Raw genomic sequence first — 17,559 nt, 5'->3', positions numbered from 1 at the left:
CCCTAGGTATTTGCTTCTGACCACTCCATGGAAGAGGATTGAGGGAGCTTTGGCCTAACCCTGTGTGGCCAGACCTCAGCACACAGAATTAATAATAATTTAGTTCATGCTAAAAGCAGCCGCCATAATAAAGACTAAAACCACACATCTTATTCCAGAGTTTTCCTGAGCGCTGGCTGGAGCTGTGGGGCTGGACGAGATGGGAGAGGAGGGACATGTCGCATCCCACGATGGGAAAGGAGGGACGTGTCCCATCCCACGATGCCCAGCACAAGGCAGGCTGCTGACTTCTGATCTGGCAGAAGGGAAAGGGACCTGTGGGATTTTTGCACCAGGTGAGCTGGAAAAAACAGCAGATGTCAGAGCATGAAAAAAAAAAAATCCCTAACTAGTGATAAAGAACATGTTCTTGCTCAGTTTTAATAGTGCTTTTCCCAAAAATAATTACTGCTGCTTTTCTTAAAAATTCAATTTACTTTATGGAGGTTAAAAACCAGGTTAAGACAATCAGTAAAAATCCCAGGCTGAGGATCCATGCTGGAGATGTAATGGGATAATGGCTTTTTTTAAAGGCAGTTCACGGCTGAGTGACTCCATTCTGCCAGCACTAACTCTTTTTCCTCCTCCTGTTCCTTCTCTGGAGTCACCGTTGCCTGTCGCAACCCTTCACATGCTCCAAATTCTATTTTCATTCAACAAACTCAGTGTAATACAGTAAAATCATATCCACAAGCTGCAGCTTTCATGTTCTCAGCACCTCCCTGGTTACCGTCACGTGGCTCTACCCAAAACCCATCCGCTTCACCAACAGCAACAGAGTTACTCCCCGGGGATGACACATCACACCATCACTTTTTAAAGCCCGAGAACAAGGTAGAGCGAAACAAAGAGGTAACCTCAGAAGAGCAGAACCACCCCCCCACACTCCCCCAAACCTGTCCTGGGAACATCCCAGTAAGACAGTCCCCGCAGGTGTCCTGCCGCAGGGGACACCTCTCTGTCAGCCATGCAAAAAGCCTTGGAAAAGCAGCCAAATTCCTTTTATTCCCTTAAGATGCAAGCATCCACATGGAAAAAGGGCCAGGGACCCTCATCCCTTCCCTGTGCTTGCATTTTAGCTAACATTACCTAAATGGCACTTTTTAGGCCCGTGAAAGATCGATGCTTATTGGACTGATGCCTCTTCATACTGAAATTAATGAAAAGCCTTTGAAATTAACACTGTCTCTACGGGACTAACGAGGGACCAAGTCCTGTCCTTTCCTTGCCTGTTGATACCAACAGAAATTTGCTGCTGCTGTGTGTGAGGGCATAAAGCTGAATAGAGAGCAAGGAAAGAAAAGCATCTATTTCCAACAGAAAGCCTTTGCTCTGCACCTTTTAGTGGAACCTGGGGAGTTTTGCCCTGATCTCTCCATCACAAACCATCTGATACTGCACTGAAATACTTAATAGGATTCCAACCTCATTTCTGGTGGCATCCACAGCCCAGAAACCCGGTGATACCCAGCCCCGCAGCAGGCCACTGCGTCACACCCCCCCATGTGCTTCTGAGAGAGGTGCACGCATCACTTTGCAAGGGAAAAAAAGGCCAAAATGAGCATTTGGCATTTCCTTACCATGTTGCCTTCGTCATCGCAGTCATCGCAGTCCTGTCGGGGGTCATCCAGGTGGAGCTGGTGCAGCAGCAGACCCGGAGAGGTCTTCCCGTTGCAGTCCTGGTGCTCGGAGGTGGAGGTCCGGCTGCTGTGCATGCTGCTGGTCCGGTACAGGGAAGGCACCTGCAGGGTATCCTGCAGGTCGAAGGAGCCTTTTGTTTCCAGCGACTCCATGCGATGAGGCAAAGAGCCGTTGAAGCTGCCGGCCCGGCTGGAGTGCTCCTCATCTGAGCTCTCCCCTTCCTCTGAGCTCTCCTTCCCCTCTCCGGAGAGGAGGGATCTGCGCTCGCCACTCTGACCCCGACGCTTGAGGCTGGGGGCCCGGCCGATGCTGTTCCAGCTGGAGCGGCGGCTGTTCCAGCTGCTGCTGGCACTCCAGGGGCTGTGCGGGGAGCTGCGGGCGCTGGGCTGTGGGAAGGACAGGGAGGGCATCAGCCCTGTGCCACCCGCCCCACGCCAGGCTGCTGCTGCACCAGCTGGGGCGGGTGGGGGGACTGACAGCCCCGCAAGCCCAACGGACACGTGCTGAGCATCCGCAGGAGAAGGTGACACCAGTACCGGGGACTTGAGCTCGTAGGCGGTGGGGTCCGTGGAAACGCCACTTGCCCGGCGGGGCTCGTAGCCCTGCGCCGCATCCCCAAACACGGCACTCTTGGGCATGGGCATCGGCGTGGCAGCAGTGTGGATGATCAGCGGTGGGGTCAGGCTCTTCTTCAGCTCCGGGTGGTCGCTCAGGGCCATCACTGGAAGACACAAGTGTGTTTTTAGCTGTCACACCTCAAGGGACACATCCAAACCTGCTCCCAGGCAGGCAAAGCAGCTGCACAGGGACGGCTCTCCTCCAAGCATCGGGAGGGTGGGGGCCAAAAAATCCTTCTGGAAGCTGAGAGCCTATCCTTCAGCCCGGCAGAGAGATGTAAATCAAGAATGAGATCAGGTGCCAACAGGAGAGGAGAGCAGATGCAGAGTGTTGTCTGCTGGCCCTCAACCCTCTAACCAACACCCACCAGTTCCAACCCTGGGAGCCCCCGCCAGGCCCCCTCCATCTCCTTCCCAGTGGCTGGCTCCCTTGTGTCCCTGCAGAGAGATCCTGAAAGCCCAGACCTCAGGCTCGGTGGGAAGATTACAGCCCAAATGCCATGTCTCTGCATCCCATGATCCAACCCCAGGCCACAAGCCCGCCGGCCTTGGCTTGGACTACACCAGTCTCTCTAGGAGGGCTCCTTCCTTCAGGACACTTTGTTTTCACAGGAAAGCAAGTTTTCTGTGGAAAAGCCCGTCCTCCCAGGGTTGTTACTCACAGGCTGGATTCGACAAGTTTTTCTTAAGTCCTCCCTCCTCTTCTAGGCTGTGGGGGAAGAGATCCCCTTCGGAATCAGACTTGGAAGCATCACCCTGGAGCAAAACAGAGGGCTTCAGCAAGGAGGGCGAAGGGCAGCAGTGCATGGACACCCCTCTGAAAAAACGGATTCCCGTCTCCAACACCACACCTACGGATCCACTGATTTTCGTACCACGATGCAACATCACCTTTCACAAAATGACGCATGCACATATTTATACCACAGACTAATTAACCTCCTACCAGGAAGGCAGACTGCCTCTGGCTCCAAACACAGTCCCAGAAAGGGATCAGAAGAAAAAAAAAAACCAAACCATTGCTTAATTTTTGCTGCTGGAATTGCATACTGGGCAGATGTTGGGGAATGACAGATATCAGATGAGCAATTGTGGGACAAAAATTGACTCGACTCATGTCTCTTGATGTATACACTATGGCTTAAAAATCCCTGCGTGTGGCTCTTCCTCGTGATGCTTTGGTGAAGCAATCCAGGGCTCAGGAGGGGCACAAGGGACCTTGAATTTCAAACCCATGTCGATGGACGACACACCAGCATGGAGAGGATCCAGGTGGCAGAACCTGAGAACGGCTGCCCCAGGTGGTCGTTCCCCTCCCAGCTGCGACACACCACAGAAGCAGTTTTGGGGATTTACGCTGGATCGTTTTGGGGATTTCAATTTCTCTGTGTCGTTTTGAAGGCTGGAGGCTGAGCGAGAGCTGCCCGCTTTGACACGGGCCCATCCTCAGGAGGAGAGAGAAGAGGTTTACCCTTGCTCGCAGCGTGATGCCCGGGCTCTCCCTCGGTCTTGCGACATGGAGGCGGTTAGGGACGTCCCTGCGCACCCCGCTGACTCTCCATTGGCACTGCAGAAAGGCGCTTAGGGTGTGGTATAGTTAGGATACACCCAACGGGCAATGGTGCTCGCCAGAATGATGCCCATCCAAAAAGAGGAGGATTCAGGGCTGAAACCACTGCTCTGGCAAAGGGCACCAAGCCCTGTTGCAACACACGTTGCGGGGGAGGAGAGGTGGGAAGGGAGGGAGGATGCTGGGATGAAAGAAGCCAAGCAGACCCTCACTTCAGCTGGGAGAGACCAGGAGCCCCAGAAAACCCCCAGGAAGGCTCAGCTGCGTCCCCAGGAGCCCTGGCCAGTGCTGTGGAGGTTTGGTGCTCGGGTACCTGTTGGCTGCAAAAACCCAGAGGGGCCCCAGTGTGGGAGGGGAAGAAGAGATGAAAATCTGGCACAAGATCCCATGCCCTGTGCCTCTTGCTAAGCAAAATCCCAGAGGGATGAGCCCTAATACCCCCTCCTAGTGTCACTAAACAGTTAAGGTGACTTTTTTCCAGGCAGACTGGACACTCTCAGGCTTGTTTTTAAGACAAAAGAGCGTGTGATGTGAAGCATTGGCTCAAAACTTCCCCTCCTGAAGATCCAGGATTTCTGTGCTATTTAGGGAAGTTCATCCTGTAGGACACAGACTGGGAAGGTCAGGAATGCACCTTGCAAGGGGGAGCAGTAAAGTTAGAGCTGGCCTGAACGTCACTGGAGTCAAAACCATGTCATACAGGGGCTCCAGCTGGCTCCAGGTACGCTCCCTGCGGAGGCTCCCAGCTCAGCCTGTCAGTGGGCCTGCCAGGAATTACTCATTCTCCCTAATGGGTCATCAAAAGGGAGTAAATAACAGAATAATTTTATGTGATTTGTGTTCCTGGAGTGCTCTTTAACAGCCCAAGTGAAAGTTTTAGGGTGCATGATGAGATGCGTGCCAAGATGAAAAAGCAGAGCTATGTGGGGACTTCCCACCCCCCTCTCCCCAGCACCAAACCTCACATCTGGCGGGCAGGAAGCATTCCCTCTGAAACACCATGAGCCAGACTCAGTACGGTGCAGGCAAGCATCTCGCAGCGGGGCTGCTGCCCGTTACCTGTTCTTGCACTCCCAGTTTGCCTTTCTGGATAGAAAAGGGGTTATGAGAGAACAAGGAGTTAAAATCCTTTTGGGAAACGAGGGTATGTCAAGATGGACCAGATTGTACAACGGCTAAACCAGCCTGTACAGAAGGGGACTGAGACACTGGGATACGATGGGAAAGGGCTTTTGTGCTGAAGGAAAAGCCAGACAGGGAAGGGAGTGGTAGAGAGAAAGATGAGGTTGCAGAGAGTAAGGTTTGGCGTGTGCTGCACTTCGGAGATCCACAGCTTCCTCAGACCTGAGTGGAACCATTCCACACCCTGACCTGTGCTGTAACACGCCGGCCATCCCAGCATCCCGGCCAGCCTTTCTGGGATGTACCACAACACAGCTGCTGCTGTCCTACCCTGTCCTGTCGAGCGCAGGGCTCCCCCCACACGTCTCCACAAACAGGCTTGATTCCAGGTCCCTTCGCTCCCTGCGTGATGGAGGGAGCACTTGGCAGGCGTGCTGAGCAGTCAGCGTCACTCTCTGCATCCCTAGGGATGTCCCCGGGATGTGACCGTGCTGCACAGGGGCAGCGACAGCCCCACGGGAAGCCTTCCCCGGGGCAGGCATCAGCGAGAACCGGGGCTGGAGCCACATCAGCCGCTCCAAAGCACCCACCTTAATTAACCTGGCTCCCCCAAAGAAGGAAGGGACTTAAAATCAAGGCTGACTTGACAATGAGGACGACAAAAAAAAAAAAAAAAAAAGAAAAACCAAACCCAAACCAATGCCCAAAACACCCAAACAACCCCCAAAAGAACAACAGCTACAATGAGAACAGCACCACGGCGTGTGACCAGGCACCACGAGAGAGACAACCACGGCGGGCGGTGGGATGTGCTGTGTTTTTGGTACGTCCCCCCGACGAGTCGACAGGCAGCTGAATACAGCTTAACTGCCCACTCGCGTCTTCTCGCTTGGAGATCTCCTGAAGGAGAAACGGGGGGAGGGAGGGGGGGGAGGAAGGGGAAGGGGGTGGTTCAATTTTCACAGTTTCAACAGCAGGACTGAGTGGGGAATCGAAAAACACACGAGAAGAGGCAGGGAAGGAGAGGGGAAGGGGAGAAGGGCAGCGATGGAGAGCCAGGCTGGGGCTCCGACTCTGCTCGGCACAGGGAGGGGGTGGAAGATCCCAGATGGAGTGAAGCCCTTCGAAGGGACCAGCCTTACCTTTAAATTAAGTGTTTCAAACAGAGCTTTCTTCAGCTCCTAAGTGATAATTGTGCTAATGAAACACCATCTAATTATTGAAAACATGATTTTCTTTTTTTGCAGCTGCATAATAGGATCTTTATTTATTACGCCTTCATTAAGCAGCAATGGAGGCTTTTAATGAATGTTTGATTAACACAATATCAGTCCTCTTACAGCCAGGTGAAATACCTAACTTAAGGAAAGCCACCAGAACCTGCCGTCAGTTCACTAACCAGGGTCAGGAGGGATCTGGAGACACCCGTTTAAATCAGCAGGATGCCCAAACGCAGCAGGGGTCTGCAGGCAGAGGGGCACAGCCCCATCCTGGGGAGGGTCTTGCCACACGAGTGGCCTCAGCATCTCTCCACAGCACCAGAAGTCAGCGTTTCCCTACCCACTTAGAAAGCACGCGTCATTTTTAACCTCGCTGCATTTCCCCTTCCTCGGGGGTGGCTCTTCCAACGCCCCTCAGCACATTGTGGGCAGCGTGGCCATGCCCACCCAGTCCCATCCCGTGGGGCTGCTGGAGGTTACACACTGCAGCGGAGGGGCACACATTGTCCCACCAGCTTCATTTCTTGCCTACAGGACAATGGATCTTTCCTCTGGTTGCTACATGGGATGCAGAACTCATCCTCCTCTAGGCTGGGATGAAGAGTTTCAGAGTGACCGATCAGCTTTGGGGCCTGGATGGGCCAAGAGTGCCTTGCTGGGCACTTAACGGACACTTAATTTAAAGTCTTTGGTTGTAACAGAGAGAGACATGGAAAAGCCATTGAAAGAAAACACAAACACTTTTCCCTCACAAGGAAAATCCCACTGAAACCAATAGGACTGCAAAAGGTAAGGGATGCAAGAAAAACCCCATCCATATTCCCTACTGCTGGAGAAAGGCCTGTTCCCTCTGGTTGAAGCCCAGAAGAAGTCAAAGTCCTTATTTCTCCAAGGTCGGTACATCCAGAGAGCAGGTAACATCCTCCTGCAGAGGAAAGGATGGAGGCGCTGGAGGAGGGTCCTGGAGAAGGAAGAGGGGTAGGAACAAACCCATGAGCAAGACTGGCCGGGGACAAGGGGACATGAAACCAGGAGGATTGCCAATGGAAGAATACTCTTTGGAGATAATAGTATCGGGAAGTCCCTTGGGAAAGGAGCTTTATGCCTGACAAAGAGGAGTCATTGCTTGCTTCAGAGAGAAGTCCCCAGGGCAGGGACCCAAGAGGTCAGGCAGCAATTTCAAATTAGCAGCTGGATCAAACAGAGTCCCCTGCTCACCTTCTCCGTGCCAGGCTTGAGTTAAATCGGAGAACGCGCAGTCAAAAATAACCACACTGCATAACGTCCTGCGTGCGCCTCTTGCAAGACAGAAGCAGGTTACCAAATAAAAAATGAAATAAAAAAAACCCCACCACCCAACCTCAACCCTGCAAAATATATTGCTCCGTATTTAAAGTTTGGAACAGGTCCTTTTTGTTTCTCAACTGCTTATATACATCCGCTGCCTAGCAACGGGGGCTGCACAGCCATGCACTAAAATTAACGAGGTGCTTGCAGATTGAGGAAAGGCACTCAAGGACCAGGGAGATAAAGGCAGCGGCTCTGGGATTGTGTTTCAGCCCAGATATCTGAAGGAGGATGGAAAAAAACCCAAAAAAACCAAACCAACCAACTCAGAAGAGGGGTCAAGTGCAATCACAGGAGGGAGACGCCGGGGTTTGTTTACAGCGCGAGATGATCTCTCTATTAATTCTGCTTAGGAGAGGATCCTTTGTGTGCCAGCTAGCAAAAACCAGAACGAGATCTGTTTGCAAAGCTACATGCCAGCAATGCTGAATAAACATAAACCAGCAAGGGCAGACCTGGCTCCCGACCTCCAGCAGACATTTGCTCCCTGACTGCTGCGGAAAACTTGGGTTGAGCCGAAGGATCTCTTGATCCCATTGCAATTTACTGGAAGAAAGTGGAGAACTCAGAATATCAAGGACGTAAAAGGGAGATTATTATTAAAATGTCATCAAACCTGAGATACAAAATAACACTAAATCAGTCACAAATGATAGAAATCTTGTGCGGGTTCATTGGAATTGCTGTGGTTGGGCAGAACTGGCCTGAGATGGTTTGATATTCGGGGGTTGCGCAGGATCCCAGCCCCTCACTTGCCTCTCGATACTGGTGCGAACATCACTGGCTCCAGGCTGCCTCAGTGCTTTCCTGAATCAGAAGTTAGACCCCGATTTGCACTGCACATAAAGCACATTTGCAGCTTACACGGAAACCCTGGAGCTGGCTTGGACCAGCCTGGCACTGCCCCAGCAGAGGAGAAGCAGGATGGGGCAGCCCTGCTGCAAAAAACAGCCAAAAGCAAATATAGGCGGTTCCCCTGACTCCAGGGAAGATGTACCCTCAAGGACATGGCTATTGGAATAAAATCACAGCTCATTAAGCCAGGGCGTGAATTTACAGGGAGTTATGCCACGGTACCAGCTGGCTGCAAAGCGAGCGTGGAATCAATTGGTGCCCAGGGAAACAGGCTGGGTGTGCGGGGGCATGCCAGCGGGCGAGAATGGGGATGCTCCAGCAGGAAAAACCGGGCTGAGCCAAGGACCAGAGGTGTCAGCCTCCCTCGAGGACCAGGGGTTGGAAAAGGGGCTGCTGCATTTAAAGCTGCAGCCTTTCCTCCAAGAAGCGGGTGCGGCAGGTTGGGTGACCCTTCAGAGCATCGGTTTGCTGGACTGCACAAAGGTTGGGTTCGAAGTCACCAGCACGAGCAGACAAGGAGCTTTTTACATCTTCTCGCTTGGACAAGGGAATATTATGCTACTCGGGAGAAGCTGGGAGTGACCTTCCCTTCGGCTGAATGGCGGGTGGGATTTACAGACAGAAACAGCTACAACAATAACAATTAAAAAAAGAAAAGCACCAACGTGGAGAGAGACGATACATAAAATAAAAAGTATTTCTTCTTGCTACCTCCTGGTACGGCTCCATTAATTTAACCCTAAACTGTGCTCTGAAAATAATAATAATAATAAAACCAGTTCTGTGCACAGCTATTCATAGGGCGGTAGGATATTGTGATACACAACCAACAAATCTTAAATAACATTAAGTCATCCCAGAACACTTATAAAACTCAGAGCTAGTGTGTAAAAGCACAGCCCATACAAACAGACCCCAGTGAGCAGTTTCAGGTTATATTAACCCCCTCTCCATGCCCCCTGGGCAGGGTGTAAAGGTCCCCTCCTGACAGCCAGACAATTTTTGCAGAGAGGGTGGGCATTGCAGGTTCCCCACTCTGGGGACGAGGTGACATGCTCACTTGCTCCGAGTCGGACAGTTGGGAAGGCAGCAGGATTTTAAAAAAACAACAGTTGAGTGCAAACCTAAGTACCCCCCTGCCCCTCCATGAAAGCTTCCAGCAATCTGGGATGTCTCATGGAAGTTCCCAGCCCCAGGAAGCAGCTGGCAGAGACCAGAAATCACGTACTTTAAAAAGGGCAGGAGCTGGAAATGGGAAGAACTCCATAAATGCGTATCATCAAAAAGATAATCGTGTCACTAATCTCTTACCAGCCTGCGTAAGTTTTCAGAAGGGGCTTTTAATCTGGCTGACAAACACGGCGAGAACTGTTTCAAAGACTCTGTCATAGCAGCGATCCCATCCGCAGTGCCTGACTCACCGCTGAATTCCCACTCCTGCATTAATGCTAACAATGCTTTTCATTTAAGCCCTTCGTTTAGCGGGCTCGCTGCATTAAACTGCACCATGGCTAAGAAAAAAAAAAAGGCAAAAAGAAGGAAAAAAAAAAAGGCGACCTAATATTTTCCATATTTTCCCCCATTTTTTCATGTGCTGCTCTGGTGAGAGTATTGCTGTCCATCTCAGAAATCAGATTCCAGGATCTGGAAGCCCTGAAACTTTAGTAGAAAGCAAAGGCACGAGCGTGAGGACATTACCTCCGTCTGGAAACCCTCTACCAGGATGGCCACCAGGAGGTTAAAGAGAACGTAATTCCCAAACGTCATGAGAGCGATGAAGTAGAGAGCAGCCCAGGAGGAGGTCGACGCCATGCCGTTGTAAAGGACCTTGTTCCAGTCTTCCTGGGTCAAAATCTGCAGAGGAAGGGTATCAGGAAATGGAGATACCAGAGGATTACTTGCCATTTTTCCCAAGCTTAGCTGCGTACCTGGGTACCAGACAAGCGCACAGCTTTTGGGGTACCCACCATAGTTATAACCAGAGGAGGACAAATCTGGTCCCAGCTGCCTTCTGAGCCAGTGAAGAGACAAGACCAAAGAAACCACGGCTCCTGCTATCAGTGAGGACCCTGTCCAAACCCACCCTGACTCCTACCCGCACCAAGGGACACCTTCAGCTGTCAGGGAGTGCAACATTACGTGGGTCAGACCTTGCCTATGGTTGGCCACAGCGGCTAAAAGTCTTCATAGATGCTGCAGTTACAGAGCTCAGGGCTGCTAGAACAAAAATCTGCACATATCAATTATGGGCTTAAACTGCATTCCGTACCATGTCAAAATATCACTGCCAATGGTCCCGATCTCCTCCTCCCCACCTCCACCTTCTCAACTTACCTTCACCCACCCAGCCCCATACCCTGCAAATGCCAGAGCCTCCCGTCTTGGCAGCCCCTCCTCATTAGCTTTTTCCTTTATTTTTGAAAACTGTCTGAAAACCTCTGCGTTCCTTCAATTGTGGTTTCGGGTCCTCTCTCTTCCATGGAAAAGTGTTTCACTAAGCTCCGTCAGACGCTTTGAAAAAACAACCCCAGCCCCTGCAGCTCCAAAACACACACGAGTTCAGGCATTTTCCATTTTGTACCTGGAAAACAGTGACGATGGCCCAGAGCAGGGAGTCGAAGTTCTTCCTGTCGGGCAGCGTGTCGCCGTCACGCTCTGAAGCAAACTTACAGCCGAAGAGGTGCATCCCCAGGATGCTGCATGGGAGGGAAAGCAGAGGCTCAACAGGAGACCCCAGTACAAACCAGTCATCATATGGCAGGGCTGACTTGACCTGGGCAATTAGTTTTATTATTTTTTTTTTTTGTTTTAAAGATGAATCATTTGTTCACTGCAAAACACGCCACGAGATCATGCAAACCAGTTGTGAATTTGGGTCAAATATGCCAAGGAGTTTCAACAAAAAAGTATGCCTGCTCCTTCTTTTTATTTTGCTTTGGGTTTTTTTTTTTCCTCAAGTCAAAACATTTTGTTTCAACATTTTATAAACAAAATGTTTTGACTTTCTGTTCTGCAATGACACATTTTCAGCAAAATATGCTTAAATTGAATTAGGAAGACAAAAAGGGTTTCTGTGAAATGCCTGAACGAGACATATCAGGGGACCTGAAACAACTTCTTCAATTTTGACAAGAAATCAGAATACCTTTAATTTTAGATTGATACTAAAGGAATAATTTGTTTTCCCCTGCTCTCAGCTAGTAACCTGAATAATCAAATTATTTACAGCTCTACTAAGCACGATGGCTGCAAATGGTGGTTTTGGAGTGAAATGTCTCACTGGGAGAAGGGACATTATTCCATGGAAGAGACTGGCTTTCTTCAGCATTTCCAATCCTTGGATTACTGGAACACCAAAGTTGGCTGTTACAAGGAGACAGGCTCTACTCAAAATCTAGACCAAAATCCAAAAGGGCTTGTCGTAGCCCCGACCATCTCTAATGTTTCCACTGCAGAACCTCACTTCTCAGGACAAGAGGCCATGCAAAAGCCTAAGTACCACCACAGCTGATTTATTTTAGGGACATCACCCTCTCCTTGGCAGTATTTCTAGCAAAGGGCTTTCTGCTAGTCCGTCAGTAATGGGACTGCCGTCTTGGGCTAACATCAAGGAATTGTCCAGCTGAAAGGTTTTCCTTGAAAATCAACTTGCAAATTGTCTTGTTTGGCCAGAGTTAAGAGAATTTAGTCAGGGCAGCAAGCCACCACCAACACTGGCCTGTGATGCTGTTTCTGGGACTTCTCAGCTCAGCCATGTCCTGGTGTGGACTCCTTACATCTCCTCACCTCGCCATGGGATCCCACCTAAAAACCCAGAGCAAAAACCCTAGCGCTTTAGGTGGAAGCACTCACCTAAAGATGAAGATGAAGAGCATCAGCAACATGCAGAATGTGGCCACGTTGTCCATGGTCTTCATGAGGACTACGAGCTGGCGCTGGAGGGCTGGCATGAAGCGGACCAGCTTCAACACTCGCATGAGCCGAAAGGTCCGCAGGACTGAGAGCCCCCCTCCTTGCTGGCCCACTATTTCCCACACGCTGAGGGAGAATAAAAGGTCATTGTAGGATGAGAAGACTGAGCCTAATGCAAATGCACCGAGGAACTAAAGGGAGGGTGGAATTCAGAAAGAAGAGACATGGAAAGTGGGCAGAGACGCACTGCCAGTGCCTCCGGTGAGTTGGACGCCATCCAGGCTTGCGAAGAGCAGAGCCCTGCTACAGTGTCAAAACCAGGCCTGCAAATCAGTGGCTGCAGCTACAGGGACAATTACAGCCTTTGCACATGCCAAAAAACCAGACAGCTACTTAATTGGGCACTGGTTGTACCGTTTGGATCCTAGACTTCCCCAGGACATTGGGACTGATAGCTTTCTGCTTGTGCCTCTCTAAAGCGACCATAAAATAACCCCAAGATATGTATTAGCAATTTTGTCTAAGTACATTAATTTACAGCAGAGAAGTATGAAGTGTTATAGGAAGGTATTTATGCCCACCCTCCATTACTTTCTGTTTAATTAAACAACCAAATGAGGGGAAACATGCATCAAGAAATTCTAGGTTTGTACCTAATCACCACAATGATCCCATCAAAGATGTTATAGGGATTCTTAATGTAGCCAAAAGGACCATAAACGAGGACTTTCAACAGCATCTCCAGGGCAAAGAGGCTGGTGAAGACTATGTTGCTGATCTCCAGGGCGTTGGTAAGCTCCTCTGGCTGGGGAAAGAAGAGGAAGTGAGGGACACTAAGCAGCACAGCTCCATTTCTTAGGCACATCCAAAACTACACCTGGAAACACAAGCCCCAATATACCACAAGTATAGGAATACCGACGCTAATGGTGTAGCAAGAAGATGGTAATAGCTCACCCAAAGCCCAGAAGAGAGAAGAAAAATACTATCGGAGGTTTATACACCCATCGTAAATTGAGCAGGTAAATCCAGATATGGACTTCACATTAATCGCAGCTTTAGTGCCACCTCAGGAGGTTTATGGAGAAGTGGCGTGTGTCAAGCCTTCACGCTCTCACAGCCTCCAAACCAATTCTCCTTATGCAGAAGGGAAAGTCGGACCATTTTTTCACATAAATATCCTTTTAGGGCCTGTCTTTTTATTTAGTATCTCATCAAAATATTTAAGCTAAGATTTTCAAATGCAGAGATTTGAGGTGCTATAGCTGGAATAGCTCAAAAAAACTCATTATCAGGTAGCCCCGAATACTGCAACTGAGGAAGAGCCTGATCCTGGTAATTCAGATTGGCAATCTAAAAATAGAGGTACAAAACCCCTCTCGGAAACAGTCTTCCCATAATTTTAGACCTAAATTAATACCTTTTCTGTTTTTCTAGCATATTTCACAGAGGGTTCCCAACAATGCCTGCAGACACCCAGCGCTGTGCTTTCCCCGGCGGGTGGGCGGGCATTATTGGAAAACATATGGCAGAAGACAAAAACCGGTGGTGTAGTCTGTTTAGGATCAGTCAGTGACAAAGACGGGAGCAGAATCTACAACACCCGATCCCTTCTCCCCATTTAGCCCCAACACATGGCCACCACCGCATGTTTCTACTTAAAGGCTTCATTAAAATAAAGACACGTCCTGCGGGGTCGCATCAGCACAGCTCACAAAACACCTTACGCACACGGGGTGCTCTATTCCTCGTAGAGGGAGTTTGGCATTTAACTCACTCGGATACTTTTCTAGATCCCCACGGCTTTGGGTGCCTGAACACCACGGTGGGTTATGGCCAGATGTGCAGATTCATGGCAGCTACACCACGGGCAGAAACCAATGTGCAATACATTTGCCTTTGACTGCTCCCACCACTTCCACGAAACACCCTCAGGGCTGGCCAAAACTTCCTACAACAGACCAGGAGCTGCCACGCCATGGCACACGCTGAGGCACAAGCTGGGGGGCTTGACAGGAGGTGACCCAACCCAACCCCACGGGTGCCAGGAGAAGAGGTGGCTCAGGGACAGGGTCAACACTCGGTCAACTGTGTTTCAGAGCCCCAAGAAACTACAGCGACCAAAGGCTTCTGGCAAATAAATCCCTGTGGGCATTTAACTCTTTCCTTCTCAGGGTGGAAGTCCCCAGGTACAGCTGGCCAAGCCCTTGCAGCTCACGTTCCTCCAACCCAGTGTGATGGTAGACGGGGACCCCAATTAGCCTGATGTTATCTCTGTGGGGTAGTGTAATCCCTGGGGCCTTGCCCTGACACCGGTGGGGGCTTGTGACGGCAGAGCAAACAGGGAGAACAGCAGCATTGAAAAGAAAAAGTAATAAAAAAAGAAAAATCAAGAAGGGTGCTGAACACCTCCTATACCTCAAATATTTTCCCAAGGAACAGATCCCTTGGCTAGAGTTTGACAAACACATCGGACATACAGCCCAAATCACCTCCTTGCTGATCTAGAGCTAAAATACAAATGCTCCAGCTCCCGATATTAAACGCAGGCCTGGTTTTAAGATCATACACCTATGGGAACTCTCAGACACAAAGTAATAAATAGGTCGAGAACTTATATGTCAAGCTGCACCTCAGGACAATTTCAAATAGCTGGAAGTCTACATTAGTCACCAAAAAAAATGCCAACTCATTCATGAGTGCCCCAGCGCCGAGGCAGGCTGCGCTGTTACCGTTACCGCAGCGATATTGCTGGAAAGGAAACGTGTTCCTGGAAGCTTTCTTTCTCATCCATCAGCGCCTCTAACCTGGGCCCCGAAGGCCGATTCCCACCCTCTGTTCCCCCCTCTGTGACCACACTGCCAAATCTAACCAGTTCCGCAGGCACAACCTGGGGAAGCCCCTCGACGGGCATGCAGCACCCAGCATCTTCCGCAGCCGCAGCATCCCTTCCCCGCAGGGGCTGACATGGAAAACGAACCAGCCTCAGCAGGGATGCCTGTTAATAGCTGGGATTAACAAGCCTTTGCAGTTCATGAGCACCTTCTGGTTGGAGACGGAATTGGGATATGTCCATCCGGATGGGAGGCACAACTGGCAATGGATGTAACTCTTCCAGGACTGGCAGCACCCACCAGAAGGGTTGTGACCCCCCTCAAACCGTGAAACACGAGCTCAGAAAACCCCCAGATAGTCCTGGCATCGGCACAGGAGGGCTGTGGGTCAGCCTGTGCAGCATGGTGATGCCCAGTATCCTCAGCAGCACTGGCTCTATCCATCTCCCTGCGCTTCACACCCAAAAAGCGGTTTGACATCCACCCCCCTGCCCCCAACCCTGCTCCTCCTTTTCCACTTCCCTTGCAGGAAGCTGCTTTCAAGATTTGAGATGTTGGGTGCCCATAATAAAAACAAGGGGTGAAATCTCCTGAAACAGAGGTGAAGATTAATATCCAAAAATCTAAGTTAATGGCCAAAATGGGCTGAAGGGGAAGAGAATGCTTTTCTTCCACCCAGCCAGGAGAAGAGGAGGGTCTCCAGGACAGCCTGGAGCTCTGCCAGGGGAGGATGAGGTGAGCATCTGCTGGAAACACACCGCAGCCGGACCCAATGAATGCAAGGAATTATTTGGCTCCGGGAAACAGATCCCTAAACAGCTGAGAAGGGGCGATGCCAATTACTCAGAGGATTTTTGCAGCTGACTGTGGAGTGCTCTCCCCTGAGCCCCTCACTCCTGCTTGGCGGGTCCCTGGGGCAGCTCAGGAGCCCCCTGCAACCACATCACGTCCCTTCCAAGGGACACGCCGCCGCAGCCAGTCCATGGGGCACCCACCCGGAGCCCTGCCATGGGCACTGCTGGGACTCGTTTATCAGAACAGAGGTGGGCTGAGAAGATGATCCTGCCTAAGGGGATCACAGCCAGGCAGTGGGAACTCAAACGCTGCTGATGAATGCCAGCTACGGGATTTCTATGATTCTATAGATAATAAGACTGTTTATAAGATGCTTCTGCTCTAGAGAAATCACAAACACCTCTGAGACATTTTTCCTTAGATATCATTACAACACAGCAGGAAAAGTGGCTTTTCTCTCCCATGAGAATTGAAACTGTCATCCCATCCCAAACAGGAATGCAGAGTTTCAGAATTGGCAAACACTTTGTGCCCAAAATTTTGAAAGCTCTCCCCTCCGCTTCAGTCCCTATTCCCTTATCCATTTGTTCTGTACTGTAAATCAACTGAAATTAAAAAACATAAATGAAAGTCAGATTGAAGAAGAACATGGAACTTTTTGTTCCCCAACTGTTCAAATGAACATTTCAAATATCTCAGACAATGTAGTTTAATAAATTATATTTTTTTAAGCCAGTTCACTGAAAGCAGCTACTCCCATGAGCAGCTTCAAGTTTGATAAACTGCTGTTTTCTGACAATAACTGTCTAATCAAAACAATATTGACCAGCTCCAGACATGATGTACCTGGGAGAGTCCCTGACTCCTGGCACGCAACCAGCTCCAGGAATCCTTGCCGGGCATGGAGGAAAAGAGCCAGTAAAATCCAGCAGCTTTCCCCTCCAAGGGCTACCACGCAGCAGCCAGAGAGACTTAGCATCCTTCCTCTTACAACATGATATAACTGGAAAACAAACCCCTCCAGGACATCCCCCCAGAAACGGCATTTTGCTGAGAAGCAGAGCCTGGGGTTTCTTTGCAGCACAAAGCCTCCTGCCCCCCCACCCCCATTACAGCACATCTGCCACAGCCTCAGCTTCTCCATTAAAAGAAGAGTCTGCTAATTCTCTCATCAGTCGCAGCAGTGACTAATTAAAAGGAAAACATCCTATGATTAAACGAGCAACACCCAGAAAGAGCGAGATACAAGCACGACTCAGCCGTGGCACGAAACACCAGCTCTTCTGACAAGTCTCTGGTAAATACCCAATTTTGTTTCCAGGACACCTCGCCTTGCTGGACACACAGACGGGGTGTCCTGGATAAATCATTCCCTGTTAGCTCTCTGTTTGCATAGTGTCGATTTGTTGATGTACCAAACAGCACATTGACAAGCTCTGGCAGCACATAAAATAGGAGCAGACAGCGTGGCATCTCTCATAAACACCACGCAGCAACCCAAGGCGGCGAGCCACGGGCGCCTGCCCAGGCGTCACCCTGCCTGGCAGGGTGCAAGCCGTGGCGGCGGGGAGGGGGTGTTCTCTGCACCCTGCCTGGTGGTTTGGGGC

At 50.3% G+C, this 17,559-nt stretch overlaps 1 protein-coding gene across 1 annotated transcript in view; it reads right to left on the bottom strand.

The window, feature by feature from the left end:
* The window catches only part of CACNA1G (calcium channel, voltage-dependent, T type, alpha 1G subunit), a 100,704-nt gene that overhangs the window by 52,943 nt on the left and 30,202 nt on the right, over window positions 1-17,559 (bottom strand). The window contains 8 exon segments of the mRNA XM_010150615.1: window positions 1,620-2,066; window positions 2,217-2,401; window positions 2,960-3,053; window positions 4,927-4,953; window positions 10,110-10,265; window positions 10,993-11,107; window positions 12,264-12,449; window positions 12,977-13,128. Of these exon segments, the coding sequence (XP_010148917.1) occupies window positions 1,620-2,066; window positions 2,217-2,401; window positions 2,960-3,053; window positions 4,927-4,953; window positions 10,110-10,265; window positions 10,993-11,107; window positions 12,264-12,449; window positions 12,977-13,128 (1,362 nt within the window).

Source organism: Eurypyga helias, unplaced genomic scaffold (assembly GCF_000690775.1).
Source record: "Eurypyga helias isolate BGI_N326 unplaced genomic scaffold, ASM69077v1 scaffold15344, whole genome shotgun sequence".
Classification (NCBI taxonomy): domain Eukaryota; kingdom Metazoa; phylum Chordata; class Aves; order Eurypygiformes; family Eurypygidae; genus Eurypyga; species Eurypyga helias.
The sequence above is the reverse complement of the archived record's forward strand: the minus strand, read 5'-3'. Positions and strand labels throughout refer to the sequence as shown.